Source organism: Sciurus vulgaris (assembly GCF_902686455.1).
Source record: "Sciurus vulgaris genome assembly, chromosome: 5".
NCBI classification, from domain to species: domain Eukaryota; kingdom Metazoa; phylum Chordata; class Mammalia; order Rodentia; family Sciuridae; genus Sciurus; species Sciurus vulgaris.
In genome coordinates, this window is record NC_136465.1 from 90,487,329 (window position 1) to 90,502,237 (window position 14,909).

At 32.1% G+C, this 14,909-nt stretch overlaps 1 protein-coding gene across 23 annotated transcripts in view; it reads right to left on the reverse strand.

Annotated features, from left to right (window-relative positions):
• C2CD5 (C2 calcium dependent domain containing 5) overlaps window positions 1–14,909 on the reverse strand; it is a 97,514-nt gene that overhangs the window by 5,712 nt on the left and 76,893 nt on the right. For 11 of the 23 annotated variants that reach the window (XM_079141454.1, XM_079141476.1, XM_079141465.1 and 8 more), the window contains 6 exons: window positions 14,679–14,768; window positions 14,127–14,214; window positions 13,001–13,087; window positions 4,137–4,187; window positions 3,166–3,267; window positions 1,653–1,843 (listed from right to left, as the gene is read on the reverse strand). In XM_079141454.1, the coding sequence (XP_078997580.1) occupies window positions 1,653–1,843; window positions 3,166–3,267; window positions 4,137–4,187; window positions 13,001–13,087; window positions 14,127–14,214; window positions 14,679–14,768 (609 nt within the window). The remainder of the gene's footprint in view (window positions 1–1,652; window positions 1,844–3,165; window positions 3,268–4,136; window positions 4,188–13,000; window positions 13,088–14,126; window positions 14,215–14,678; window positions 14,769–14,909) is intronic. The other 12 variants (XM_079141473.1, XM_079141460.1, XM_079141462.1 and 9 more) reach the window with 3 other exon arrangements.

Here is a 14,909-nt window from a genome sequence, read left to right on the forward strand (position 1 = left end):
ACTCAATCACAACTCAGTACCTTTTTTTTTTTTTTATTAGTTTCCTTCTATTAAATTAAGAAATTCCAAAGGCAGAGTAGCTACAGAACTTAAATTCTAAAAAGGTTAACTGACTGTAAGAAAATAATTTATCAGGCAATGAATACAACTGCAATACTGTGCCTTAAAGTCTCTGTTAAAGGGAAATCTACTATGAAGCAACATTTTTGGGTACAGGAGCTTATGCAGTAGAGAAGATGTAGGAAATAAAATCTTATGATTTTGCCAGGGACCATGGTACATGAATGACTATACGTAATTACAGGGACTCAGGAGGTTGAGGTAGGAGGATTGCAAGTCCAAGGCTAGCTTGGGCAACTTAGTGAGACCCTGTTTCAAAACAGAATATAAAAAGTCCAAGAAGGTAGGGCTTGTGGCTCAGTGATAGAGCACTCATCCAGCATGCATGAGGCCCTGAGTGCAATCCTCAGCACCACAAAAATAAATAAAATGATGTTATTGTGTCCATCTACTACTAAAAACATTTAAAAAAAAAAAAAAAAAAAAAAAAGAAGGTTAAGGGATGTAGCTCAGTAGCAAAGTGCCCCTGTATTCAATCCCCAATAACAAAAAAATTTTGAAAATATTTTTAAATGATTTATCTTAATACCTCCATCTAATTAATAAAACAATCTGTCAAAAGTCATCATTCATTTACACAAAATGCACTGTTAACTCCATGCCAAATACTGTGCTGGATGCAGGACAGTGAGCATAATATGGAAGACAGTATACAAGTTTGATTTCTAAGAAGTTTTTCTACTGAAACTGGGGGGAAAGCACAGGTAAGTCATTTCCATAACAAACACACTTTATTAAAGCACAGCTGCTACTAAAGTAAAATGTAAAGCAATTACCTACTTTCATGACTCAGTAATTAAAAACTATCAGTATAGCAAAGTATTAATTTGCTCAACACCCCGTTCCATAACATAAGATACGATTTTCTTTTTACCGAGAATAAATTCCTATTACAAAAGAAAGAGTAGATTGACTGATTTTGAACTTTAACCACAAGTAAAATGGTTCTTAAAATTCAAAGTTTAATGATTAAGTTTAATGATATCCAGGGTAAGGTAAGAATTTGAAGAAACAGCATTCTCATAAATTGTTGGAAAGACTGAAAATGAAGAGCCCCATTCTCCTTTCAGAGGGAAAAAACAATAAAGCTAAACTACATAAAATATCTCCATAAACATGTTTATAATATGGTCCCCCACTATTTCTAAATGTGATCCCTTAAAAATTGCTATTTAAATGTATTTCAGGCAAATAACTACTGAGGAAACTAAGCTGTTCTTTTAGGGTTGTTGTAATAATCTAATGAAACATAGTTATTTGTTTGATTTAATAAAAGATAAAGATTTAGAATTTTTAATAGTACATGTGTTTAAACCTAACACAACTCTCGTAATAATACTAGCTGCTGTAAAAATAATTCATTAGTTTAATCCAGAATCACTACAGACAGGTTATTAAAATACAAATAAGCAAAATATGTATTTATGTTTATGTATATTTATTATTTTAGGGAAAAATAATAATTTGAGACGGTTTTGTTACTAATCTTAAAGAAAATTCAAAAACCAATAAAACCATGTTTATAAAATTACCTCACGAAGAGAAGTGGTTTCCCGAATAAAAAACATGTTAATTATTCCAAGATATTTGGTTATTTTTGCTCCAGGAATGAAAGAAAGAGGTGTCATCTTAACAACCCCAACTGTGGAATTTGCACAAGGTGGAGCAGAACGATTTCGGAAATTTCCTTCACCCATTGGACTTGCTTTTTCAACTGTCACAGCTATAAATGAAGAAAAGAAGAGGAAAGATTAAGAACAGACTCTGGTAACTCAATTATTCCCTAAGGTTTCCAAGTAAGTGGTGACAACATTCAGCTGTCTGTGAGGCTAAGCCATGTCATGAAAGAAAAGAAATCATCATGCACTGCATGCAATTAAAAGAGAGAGAAAGAAAAACACATGAGGATATGCTGGAATGAATTCTTTTGGAAGAAAAATGGCATTCCTGCAAAAGAAAATGTTGATGCGGAGTAGCTACACACACAATGATCAGTTATGAAGTGAAGAAAAAGAAAAAGCGGCAGAGCATTAAAATTATCTGCTGTAGGAACAAATTATTACAAAGAGAGTGTGAAAGTTGTTATATTTCCCAGTACAGTTCTTTCCATCTTTTTCAGACGACTTCAACATTGTCAACTTGTAGATAAACCTTTTGTTAACTAGTTGTAATGTATTTCCTTTTCAAACCTTTTGATTAAACAAACTCACAATTTAAAAAACTTAGCAAATGACCTTGGCCATCTAAAGGTGGTTGTTTATAAAGTAACAAAACAGCTACCACTTGCTAAATAACCGCTATCTGCCAGACATATTATGCATATGTATATATATATATGTAAATATATATTGCTTACAGCCCAGCAACATAGGTTATTATCATCCCCATTTTACACATGAGGAAGCTAAAGTTCAGAGAAATTAAATAGCTTGTCCAAGGTCACACAGCTATTAAATTGGCACTTCTGGAATTCAAAACCAGACCTGGCTGGTTCCATATCCTGTGTTCTTTACTCTAAAAGGTAGTTCCATCTCTTTTAATTCTTTTTTTTTCACTCAAATATCGTCACTTCAAAATCTATCAAAACATATGGGATATAGATAAAGAACATAAACATACTGAGTCTAGCACTAAGATGAGAGTTAATTACTTTCTCTCCAGAAATACTTATTCTTTCAGCCCTCTGGATATTGCTTAGTAAGCTGACAGATGCAATATACAAAATACACTGGGTCCTAGAAGAGAATCTCTTCAATGAGAGAGCTGGTGATTATCTTCCAGCTAGAAGGACATCATAACTATTTACATATTTTTAGGTACACCTTCACAAAAAGTAGAACTTTAAAAACAGTTCTGTTCTTAAAATTAACAAATCTAAAGGCCCTTCATTTCTCTTCCTATACCACCGTTAGTCTGCAGCTTTCACACTCCAATACACAACTGATTGGCGATGTTAATACTAGGTAGTAAGGTCTAGCCTTCATCACTGCGAAATCAGGGATATGCTTCTCAGATCATCATAATGTGGTAGAAACATCCGCCTACTTGTCTTAATTGATCCGCGCCTTATGGTCTGAGCTTTCAGTTTAATGAGCTCTATCCAGCTGCTGCATCTGTCTGCAAAGGAACTGTAATCAACTGACGTTGCTGAAAACACAGACAGAAAACAAAAGAAAAAACAAAGAAAAAATATGGATGACGTCTCTTACTCGTCACAACACTCCTTCTGATGACGCAATTTAACTGCAGCTTAAAAAAAGAATGGTCCTTTTAAAGTCAGATAAGAGAGGTGATAAAGAGTCAAGCTTTTGACACTGATTTGTCCAAAACCAAGTTCTCGATCATCTGGCTGAGCATTTTTGGAGATGTCACAGCTGTATGGTCTCTTGGGGAGAATGTTAGTGGGGTCTAACATAAATACCAATGAAAGGACCACACACTGCTTTAACTAATTTTATTTTGCATTCTATTTTACCTATTTTAGCTATTCCTATTAGAATTTAATTTACAATTCAAACATTATGAAAAATCCCCTTCTCCATTTTATCCTAAAATAAAAAATAAAGAGAATCAAAATGTTGAAAAACACTTTGGGGACAAAACCCCTCACTAGTTGACTTATTTCAAATGAAAATATCTTTATTTTACCATCAGTAACAAAAGCCAAAGGGTTATTTTTGTCAATATTCTGTTTCTACGCCTGATTTTTGGCAACAAAGCCCTTGATAAACGGGGTGGGAAGTAGATGTGAGTCAAATAATTTCCCCTTTTAAAAAGAATAATTTACTACTGCTAATTAAAAAAAAAGTCAAAGAGCTAAAATTTTTAGAAATTGAGAATCTATTAAAATGCTAAAAAAATTAATGAATAAAAAATACATATTCTAACTACAATAAAGCCATATTTTGGTGTCTATTCCATTGTCCAGTGCATTTCTTCAGTGTCTGAAATTTTATGCACCACCGAACTAGAATTCCACACCTTTGGTGACTATTTGCTTAATTAAACAAACTCACCTCTCTGTGCGGCTGGTATACCTGAGTTAGAACTTGCACTCTCCAGGTGTTCTAATAAGACAATATGAACAACATTAGCTTGAATGCTAAGTACAAGCCAGCATCTCTTCTTTGTTGTTTGTTAATATCTTCTATAAGCCAGAAGAATAGGAATAAATCTTTATGGCTTCATTATAAAAGCAAACCAAATAGAAGATTTTAGGTTTAAAATGTAGTTTCTATTGACATGAAAGCTAGCTCAGTTAATAAATAACATGCTAAGGACAACTGTTTGTTACTATAACACAAAATGAGTTTCAGAAACTTTAGAGTCACAAGAAAATATAAACAGTAACAAATGTTAGAAGAATGACAGCAGAATGTAAGAAAACTGGACAAAAGGTCACTGTGTTGGGAAGTATATCTGATGTAAAACATGAAAGGGATATATTTGTTGGGGGTAAGAGCCAGTGAGATTAAAAATTACAAACAAGGTAATGAAGTAGGACTCACAGATCAACACACGCTGCCTCCTACCCCTGTCCCTCCACCAAGAACCTTTTTATTGACTAAACTATCAACGGCTCCCTCTGGTGGTAGCAAGACTTTGTGGAACTAAAACGGACGGCTGAGAAGTAACTAGGAATCCCAAACTAGAATCACTGCCTTTCCAGCACCTCAGGGAAGTAGCATCCAAGGTTTTCCCTGATACTTTATGTTTAGTAAAGACAATTAAGGTATCATGCAAATGTAAGTAGTACTACAAAAAAGAGTCATAATCCAATTTTAAAGTTCATGCTCTATTCACACTAGCATATTTGAATTTATGTTTCAAAGTATTGTTCGACTAAAAGAAGTGTTGTCAATTTAGAAATGACACGTGAAAAACACTGAGAATAATTTGGACCAGCCAGTTTTTAAAAAATAATTATAAACTAAATACATTTTTTCATCTCTATTTAATGTGTTGATCTTTTGGTAATATTATTAAATTAATCAAAGTTTATTTTAATAATTTGTCTAGAGTATTTCTCCAAATTGGAAGAAGCTCCCCTTCAACCCCACCACCATTTTTTTTAAGCACATGGCCACTAGCGAATACAGAAGAGTGTACAGTGGCTGACAATCCTCTGAATAAGAGATGACAAATAAAAGGCAACACCACGTAATGTCCATGAAATGTCTGTGAGGGTATTGAGCCGTGCACATTCCCTGACTGTTGTGTCTGTAGCCTGCAGGTCTAGTTGGGGACAGTCCTGATTAGGATCTTGAGGAGCTTTGGAAGTCTGGGAGAAGACAGCTCAAAGGAAGACCATCAGGGAGACTTACCAGGTCTCTACAGACAGTTCAGGACAAGAATGGACAGCATGGGCCTACCCTAGGCTTTATATACTCTAGGTGGGTTCAAAGGTTCTCCAGAGTTACAGCCTTGGGCAGTACAGACTTGGTAAGTATAGAATTACAAAGAATGTAGTTGGGATTAATTCTATGAATATATTTTTTAAAGGACAGGGAGAATGACTAAAATACTTTATGAAAATCACTACAATTAAATGCTTGTTTATAATTCAATATTATCTAGGTAATTCAGAATTTTCCACTTCAAGTGGAAAAATCAAGGTACACAATAATCTGTAAAATATGTGTGTTCCAATAAAGGATAAAAAGAGAATCTTTGCAAAGACACATGATAAACTGTTATAAGTAGTTGTCTCTTGGGAAGAGAAATAAAGTTAAGAAGGGAGATTTATTTTGGACTACATAATTTTTATGTTATTTTAACTTTTTAGTATGTGCCATTACTACTTTCCCAAAAATAAATTTATAAGGGTAGGGAAAGGGGTAAAACAGGGTGGAGGGGGATGTTTATTCCCTGACTTATAATATAAATGCATTTTAATTAAAATCTAAAAAAAAAAGAAAAGAAAAAAAAATGCTTTAAACCAAACATTCTTCAGAGAAAGGGTAAGGGAAAGAATTTCTTTAATCTCACTTAAAAAGAACAGTGTTATATTTTAACACACTTGTCTATGATCTTAATTTTTCTCTTAATAGAAATGACCCCAGGTGAGCAATTTCCAGCTGCAGATAGATCTGATTGGTATCTCAGGCTGGTTTGAATACCTTAAATACCCAATGATTGTTCTTTCTCATTGAAGTTAGGATTCCCAGTAAACTGGCCTTTCAAAAGGAAAGGCACTTAAGTTGTAAGAAGTCTGGCTCACTGGTACCAAACTAGTAATTCTAGTTAAAAAGAAATAAACTGAAGAAAATGCAATCACTATACCTATTCTAAATAAAAGACAACAGACTTCATCATCCAAGGTAGGAATCTCATTTGAAATCATTCAGGCTTTGCTGAGCATTAGTTAACACTCAGTTGTGTGACATTTGTGTATCTATGTGGAAGAGCACTTCTTATGTTGGATCCCCCTTACCAGCTGCAAAGTGAGCCTCAATCCAGCCATACAGCAGTCCACTCTCTCACAATTTCCTTTCCCATTTCACACAGGTCAAAGAATAAACCCTGTCATTCTCAAATAACCCTAGAAACTTAGCAAGTAGAACTACATCTTAATTATTCTCAGCACACTCTGGGAAGCCATATGTCTAGTGGCGTGGGTAGTAGGTAAGTTAACCCAGATAAAAAGCATTTTAGCAGTAATGAGCACATTGGTGACAAAGAAAAAATGTGGCCAGGATTCTTCCTCCTTCAATAATACATTCTCCAATGTTTTTCAGGTTTGACTTCTTCATCCTTCTAAATAATTTGGTATAACCAATTCAAAACTACTGGCTAGCTGTTACTATGGTTTGAATGTTTATCTCTTCCAAAACGCAGGTTGAAATTTAATTGCCATCAAAATAGTATTAAGAGCTAGAAACTTTAAGAGGCGATGAGGTCAGGAGGGCTCCATTCTTGAGGGAAGGACTAGTACCATTATAAAAGGGTGATTCAGCCCCCTCTTCTCTTTCTGCTCTTTTTTCCTGTGACGATGCAGCAAGAAGGTTCTTGCCAGATGCCAATACCTTGACACTGAATTTCTCAGGCTCCAGAACTATGAGTCAATAAATTTCTATTCTTTATAAAATACTCAGTCGGGTATTCTGTTATAGTGGCACAAAGTGGACCAAGACAGCTGTAATAAAGTTTCTACACTAATCACCCAATCGTTTGACTATTCATTTTATCTCATTAGAATTTATAGATTACCTTTGCTCTGAATAACTTAAAAAAAGGTATTTGAGACAATCTTATCTAGACATCTTTAAAAATTAATAAAACTGAAAAAATATATAAACAAGATTCTCTGTCAGATTAAAATATGTACAGTCTGGAGTCTTTAAAAATCTTTATTATGCTTTATTTTCCCATTTAAACATTCTCAGTATTAAGCTATTATGATGAAAACTGAGTTTTATGCCCCTTTAGGCATTCCCATCAATCTATAAGACACTGACTGTCTATGCCTCATAACTATAAAATCTGGTTTAATGACTAAGTTAAAGCAAATGGTGTATCTGAACATTCAGTAAAAATTTACCCATAAGGGTACTTAAATATTGATGGATTGATAATGAAATTGCCACATTATAGTTATGAATTATTAAGGTATAGAGAAAGATAGAAATAGGTTTAATCTGGATAGTTCAAATGAGAAAAATTCAACAGAAATATACATAGGCAATACATACAAATTTTAGATGGAAAGAAAATTAACTTCTCTATTTGAGTCATTCATGTTTCCAATTAAAGTATACAATATCCTAAGCCACTTGTCTTTTTCCAGTCCCCTTCTTATGTGTTCCTGCTTCCATTTCCAGACATCTACTCTTACTACTACCCTGTACGGCTTCTCTTCCAAATTACCTACATCTTCTGGCAGTTGCTCAATTCATTTTTTTCTTTGCTTTTTAATCCCTCTGCCTCTGAATTTCACTGTCCTCAAGCTACCTTAAGGAAGCTAGAGAGGTAGAGATTCTTTCTCCCTATTTCTTCATCAATTCCCTTTCCATCCCATTTCTTGGATAAGCATTTGCATATGTTTTCTTCACTTTAGTTTCTATTTTCCTCATTCTTCTCTTCATCATCTCTCTCCTTTCAAGGTCTGCCATTGATTGTTTTGGACATCCAATAACACGGAGAACATCAGTTGTTTTTTACTGTTACTACCATTTGGTCATAATGACAAAATACACAGTACTTAAAAAACAAAACAAAACAGAAACAGCAGACATGCAACAGATTATCAGTATATAAAGACATTCTTTAGTTAGTATAAAGAATTATATATACTTGTTAACTATTAATTAGCAAGAAAACTGAAAGTTCTTACAGTTTTTAGGAATTTATATTTCTAACTGCTAGTTTTAAATAATATTAGGTAAATCATTAAAATGAAATAATTTAACTTATCTTTTTAATTTAACAAAAACAAACTTGTGATCTATAATAAAAATAAAGATTAAAAAAACTACTGTGTAGACCTAATTATGGAAAGCAATGCATTGTAAATGTAAGTCAATTCGGGTTTTTTACATCTAAAGCCAAATACTAACTGGTACTTGCTACACTAGTCAGCAGCTGCTATAATGAAAATAAATATCCTGCCAGGCTATAGTTAACATCATTTTATACAAAGAAACTACCCAGCATAAAAGCAAAATGAAAGTAGAAAACAAGATGGGTATTAAAAAATCCTCTTTTATATGGTTTCACACACATATATATGTATATATATAATATACATAATTATATATATAATTATCCTAATTAAGCCTTTTTAAAGCTTTAAACTATCAATGTTTAATAAAAACTTATAAGAGATTACATTTATAAAGTGCTTGAAATTTATGGTATATGATTTACACACACTTGTCTAATCTGTTAGTAAGCTCTATAATATGACAATGTAATTTAAGTCTTTAGACTTTTGAAGTGATATGCTAGCTAACCTTTTATAAAAATTATATGCAGGGGATGGGGTTGTAGCTCAGTGGTATAGTGCTTGCCTGGCACATGTAAGGCCCTGGGTTCAATTCTCAACATCACATAAAAATAAATAAAAATAAAACAAAGGTATTGTGCCCATTTACAACTACAAAAAAAACCAAAATCTTAAAAAAACTATATGCATAAAATTCTTTAGATCGACTGTAATCTATGAGAAAAATCTTACTGGTATTTTACTTATCTCCCAGACTGCATTTACTCAGACTCCCCATTCTTACTACATTTACTCTCTCTTTTATAATATATATATATATATATATATATATATATATATATATCATTTTTAAAGAATCCTGAAAATGATTTAGTGAAAAACTAAGTTATGGATAATAATGATGAGGGGAAAGTATTATTAAAATTTGCTATATTCATTCTTTTCTAATAGCCTCATACGAATATAAATAATATGTTGATACCACATCATGTATGTTCCTCATAGTATTCAGCAAGGAATTTTGATGACTTCATGTTATAATATCCTTTTAAAAATTACTGAAGCTCAGCACCTTTTAATATTAAAAAAAAGAGATAACTAGCAAGGTAACAACAAATCAACATAAATCTGAGATATACATCAAACTATTTTATTACTTTGAGAAACAAAACCAAATATAATAAATGATGGAAGGAAAAATTGAACATGGATGGACAATTCAGGCCCAGGCTTACTCAACACAGTGAAACAAGATACATTTAATTGTGGCATCATTTCTTCACATGACATTTACTCATTTTCAATGACATAAAAAGATAATGGAAGGTTTATCTACAAGTGAAAAGATGGAAATGCTAAAAAAACCTACTAAGCTTACTTCTTGAAACTATTCTGTCAGCACACCAGAAAATAAGAAATTTTAACACACCAATGTACTTGTGATAAGAACATGAAATGTAAACTAAAACTCAAAGTTATTAGAATTAAAAAAAAAACTTACCAGTTTAACTAACCAACTTAGTAAAAACTATAAAAACCATATATTTATCAGTATGGGTAGTTGACTTTTAAGCCTTTCTGGTTGCATATAAGAAAGCAGATGCATTTTTTGATTATTTACTCCTAATACTCTTAACTTTCTCTTTCCTGTTTGTTTTCTCCAAATTGCTAAGCTTAAACTTTCAACACTTTCCATCATGTCACATTACATAATTACTCCATTCATGTTATGAGACTCCATTACTACATTTTTCAGACCTTTTCAAAACCCATCTTACCCTTAATTCTTCCAAATTACTTTGAAATAACTTTTAAAGACATATTTAATTCATGTCCTTCTGAAAAGACTTTAAGCAAAGACAATAAATAAGTATGCATCACAAATCACAATTTAGAAACTACAAAACTATGAAGAGGTACAGATACACTTTTAAGTGTTTACTAATAATTTTAAAATGTAATATTCAACAAGAGGCACATAGGTTTTACAGTTAAGCACTCGATATAAAAAGCTTTATATGTATATTAGTATTAGCTATGATGAAACATAATTATGATGATGATGATCATGATAATTTTGATGATGATAAATGTTGTGTGATCTGATTTAGTGGTTTTCAAACCTTTGAAACCCTTTCTTCAAACAATATATAGAAAACCATTGTGTAAAATTCCTTGAATCAAAACAAAGCTGCTCTGGTTAAGAGGTAGGCCATCCAGAGCTTTATCCTCTCAATCCTCACCCTTCTTTGCCACCTGAGGCATCTCTGAAAAACCCCTATGGTTTGGAGGAGCAGAGTTTAAAACTTATTGAATTAATTGATTACAAATATCTTGTAAACATTCAATTTAACAAGTACAGAAGTTCATGACCTTGGGCACTAATACAGCTTTTGATTTTTCTTTAAGAATATAACATGTTTGTAATAGAAGAACTGTAAAACACAAACCCAAGGAATCACAGAATTGTAAAGGCTAGAGAGAATCTTAACCCTTTCACATTTTAAACATGAGGCTTAGAGAGGTTAAGTAAATAACCCAAGTTCTTATGCCTTGTCAAAGAACAAAGAGGACCAGGTCTGTTTTTTTGTTTTTTGTTTTTTTTAACCTCACTCATGGTCCCTCTCCATGCTGTCTAAAATGAGTTGCAAATGTTTCTAGACTTGTTCTTTAGTTCACAAAGTATTTACATTAATGACTACATAGTATTAGTTATTATTACCTTGGATAACATTTTGAAAGCTATCAATACAGATAAGGCAAACATAACTTAAACTTCTGTAGGTATTAACAGAATGGTAACACTGAGCTGATATGGCCCAAACTCCACAAATATCTAGTCCTAGAAATTAGTAATTCATCAAATCTTTTTATATTGATTAGGCCTTGGAGGGTTTTTTTGCCCACATTGTAGAGTAAGGATTAATAAAATGACACCCAAGTGTCATTTGGAACTAACTCTATGAAAAGACAAGTTTCTCTATAATGCAGGTGTTTTAGAAACAAACAGCATGCACAAGGCCCTGGGTTCAATTCCTGACACCATCAAAAAAAAACAACAACAAAACTTGCTATCTAATGATTCAAGAAAGACTCTTGACAGTAGTGTCTTCTGTTTTGGAAATTATATTTAATTCAGAAATAAAAATTTAAAAAAAAAAAGAAAATATTTCTAGATTTGGAATTGCTGGGTCATAGGGTAATTCAATTTAACTTTTTGAGTAACTGCTATACAATTATTTAATTAGTAAAAATCCCATAATTTTGTTTCTCTTTCAAGTTTGTTCTTTGTATTTCCACATGAATTTTAGAATCAACTTGTCTACTTCTTAAATAAAAAAAAACTTTTGAAATTAAAAAAAAAGAAGAAATATGAACTCAGACCATCTCTGAATTTGATCTTTCCTCTGTTCTTTTAAGGAAATTGAGATATGCTAAAATTCTCTATGGGGTTCTAAATTAGAATCTTAGGTGATGCCAAAAAGAAAATGTGATCAAAGTTTTCAGAATCTGATGATAGCTTATATGTTCATCCAAACTATGAGTCACAATTCATTTATCTACAGATAAGCCTTGCACTGGTTTGTAAAGATTTTATTGATACATATGTGAAATAAACATAAAACTATTTTATACATAATTTAGTATCAGATAAAATAATTTCACTTGTATTATAGAATATAGAAATTAGAATAGATTTGATTTTAAATAACAAGTGCATCACTTCTCAGACTAAAACATTTAGGAAAAAAACACAAACTACATGTATTGATTATGTAGTGTAGAATTAGGTACGGTAGTTTTGAAAAGTTTTATAATAAAAATTACACTGAAATCAGAAGATAAATGGAAAAAAAAAAAAAAAACTCCCGCTGTTCTCCAAAAATTATACAGATTAAAATAGATTTAGTGCTATTAAATTAACAGGTGCATTTGAAAAAATCCTAGTGTCTTACAAATACATAATAATGTTCTTCAATTATAGCCAAAGTTAACGTATGACAGGAAGCTCATCCCTGTCTCCCTAGTACTACCCTAAAACTTTTTCATTTATCCTTTCAAGAATTCTGATGTCTGTGAAAATCCAAAAGTATTGAAACTTTTGGTTATTTCTGGAAAAAAAGTTACCAAACGTAACACAAATACCAAATATACTACATTTGAATAGATATACTATGAAATACAAATCTTTAAAAATAAAATGTTACTATATTTGAGGTCTGAGAATGGAATATCACATAAAAAATTATCTTAATAATTTATAGTAAAATTACTTGAAAAATTAAATGAGTAGTACTTTCTCCTACTCATGAACATGGAGAAACATACAAAGACAAAATGAAAGATAAATCTGAAGATTAAGAAAGATTGAGTATAATGAGGAAAGTGAGGGCACTAGAAACTGGGATTTGCATTTGAATTTCTTACTTAACCAACCTTTAGCTGGTGGAAAAGGATGTGAAGGAAGTGAATCTGAACAGAGTTCCAGTGGAAACTGTAGAAGTTCTTCATTATCTGTAGAAGCTGGAGAGGAAAGAAAAACAACAGTTATTTAATACTGATCTATTATGATTTTTTAAGACATAAGGAACTTGTGACAACATATCTACTTTGTGTGTGCGTGCTCATGTACATGTGTGCACATACATGTGTATGTATGTATGTTTCTCACCCCCACACAATTTAAACTGGCTATTTCATCCCTCATTTCTTCCCTGGGTATCTTTCATCTGCATGATATTGACAGAGATGTTGCTTTCCCTAGTGGGAAGGTTGTGAACTTTTAAAAGATTAATACTTATAAATCATTTAGCACACTGACTTGTAAATAATAATTATTATTCTCCTGTACAGTGTAACTTACTAGTTTATGTCATGCTTAAAACAGCTATTTAACTTCTCTGATAAATATCTGAACACATAATCATCAAATACATCTATCTGAAATTAACTCAATGCTCAAATCTTATCAATTTCATACATGTGGAATGTAAATCAACTTTAAAACATTTTGGCTAATCATGAATATTTTAGCTAGTCAATAAGTCATTTAAATTTTAGAAAGCATTATATTCTTCCCTAGGCATTCTTTTTTTCAGAACACCAATTTCTAATAATTTGGCCTCTTTGGAATATATTAAGAATGGCACTTCTTAAATTTTACTGGATTAAGGACACTGAATTGAAATTTTACTGAATTGAAATTTCCTGAGGAAAAACAGGGTCATGATTTTGCTTACTACACCAATTGATTCTCAGGTGCCTTGAGGACCTCACCAGAGATCTTGGCATAGAACACCTAAATTACTGCAGAATTCACATGCTATCATTCAAGTCTAAAAACAGCAGCATTCCCTATGTAAATACCAGTGAATCACTTGGTCATGTGATTCAATCAAGTCAGTCATGTTTATCCAATTATCTCAATAAAGGTGAGCAAAAAAAGTGGTAAATATCTCTTCAATTAAGAGTCACTTATTTAACCTACCTACCCTCTATATTTTATCACTGAATTATAATGTAGACAAACATGAACTGTACTTCCCATCCATCAAAGGTTTACCTCTTTGTAGTGACTTTTCGACATGTGGTTTTGTGGTCTGTAAAGCCTGATTTTTGTCAAAAGTTATTGCAACTGCTGTGACTGTGACCTAGAATTGCACAAACAATTACGATTAGAAACTAATCATTGCCAAAATTAAATTTCATAAAAATCTTTTTCAGGACCATGAAAACAACCTATGTCAATTGGTTAATTTGCCTTTCCTGGTTAAGATCCTCAATCAGAATTACATGTAAACTCAAATATTCGAACTACTGCACTAAGCCCAACCCATATAGCTAGATGTTCCAGAAAGAGCTCAAGAACATCTCTAACAGATAGGAACTGGTGAAATCCCACAAAACGAGCATTCATCCTATTGTATGCATGGTGGAGCGCATGTGTGAAGTCCACCTTCAGATAACCAGAGTTCAAAAAACAAAACGACATGTTTCAAAATATTTTGAAGTCAAACAGTATGTGCTTAAATTATTTGATTAGGTCAAAATTATAATATTAAAACAAATCTGATAAAAGCTAGAAATCTTTAATAATAGACTGACTCTTAATTACCTGAATTAATTCATCTTCAGGCAGAGATACTGTGAAATTTACATGGCAAAGGCAGCAGGGGATCATAGATCGTAGTTTAAAATACAGGCTCTACACAACAGAAAATACTAGTTATGTCACTTTGTTTTCTTTTAAAAAATTTATAGAAGCTTGATTTTGTCAATGTACACTATACTATGGCAAATAAAAATTTTTTAAAAAAAGTAAAATAAAACAAGACCACTTCTGTTT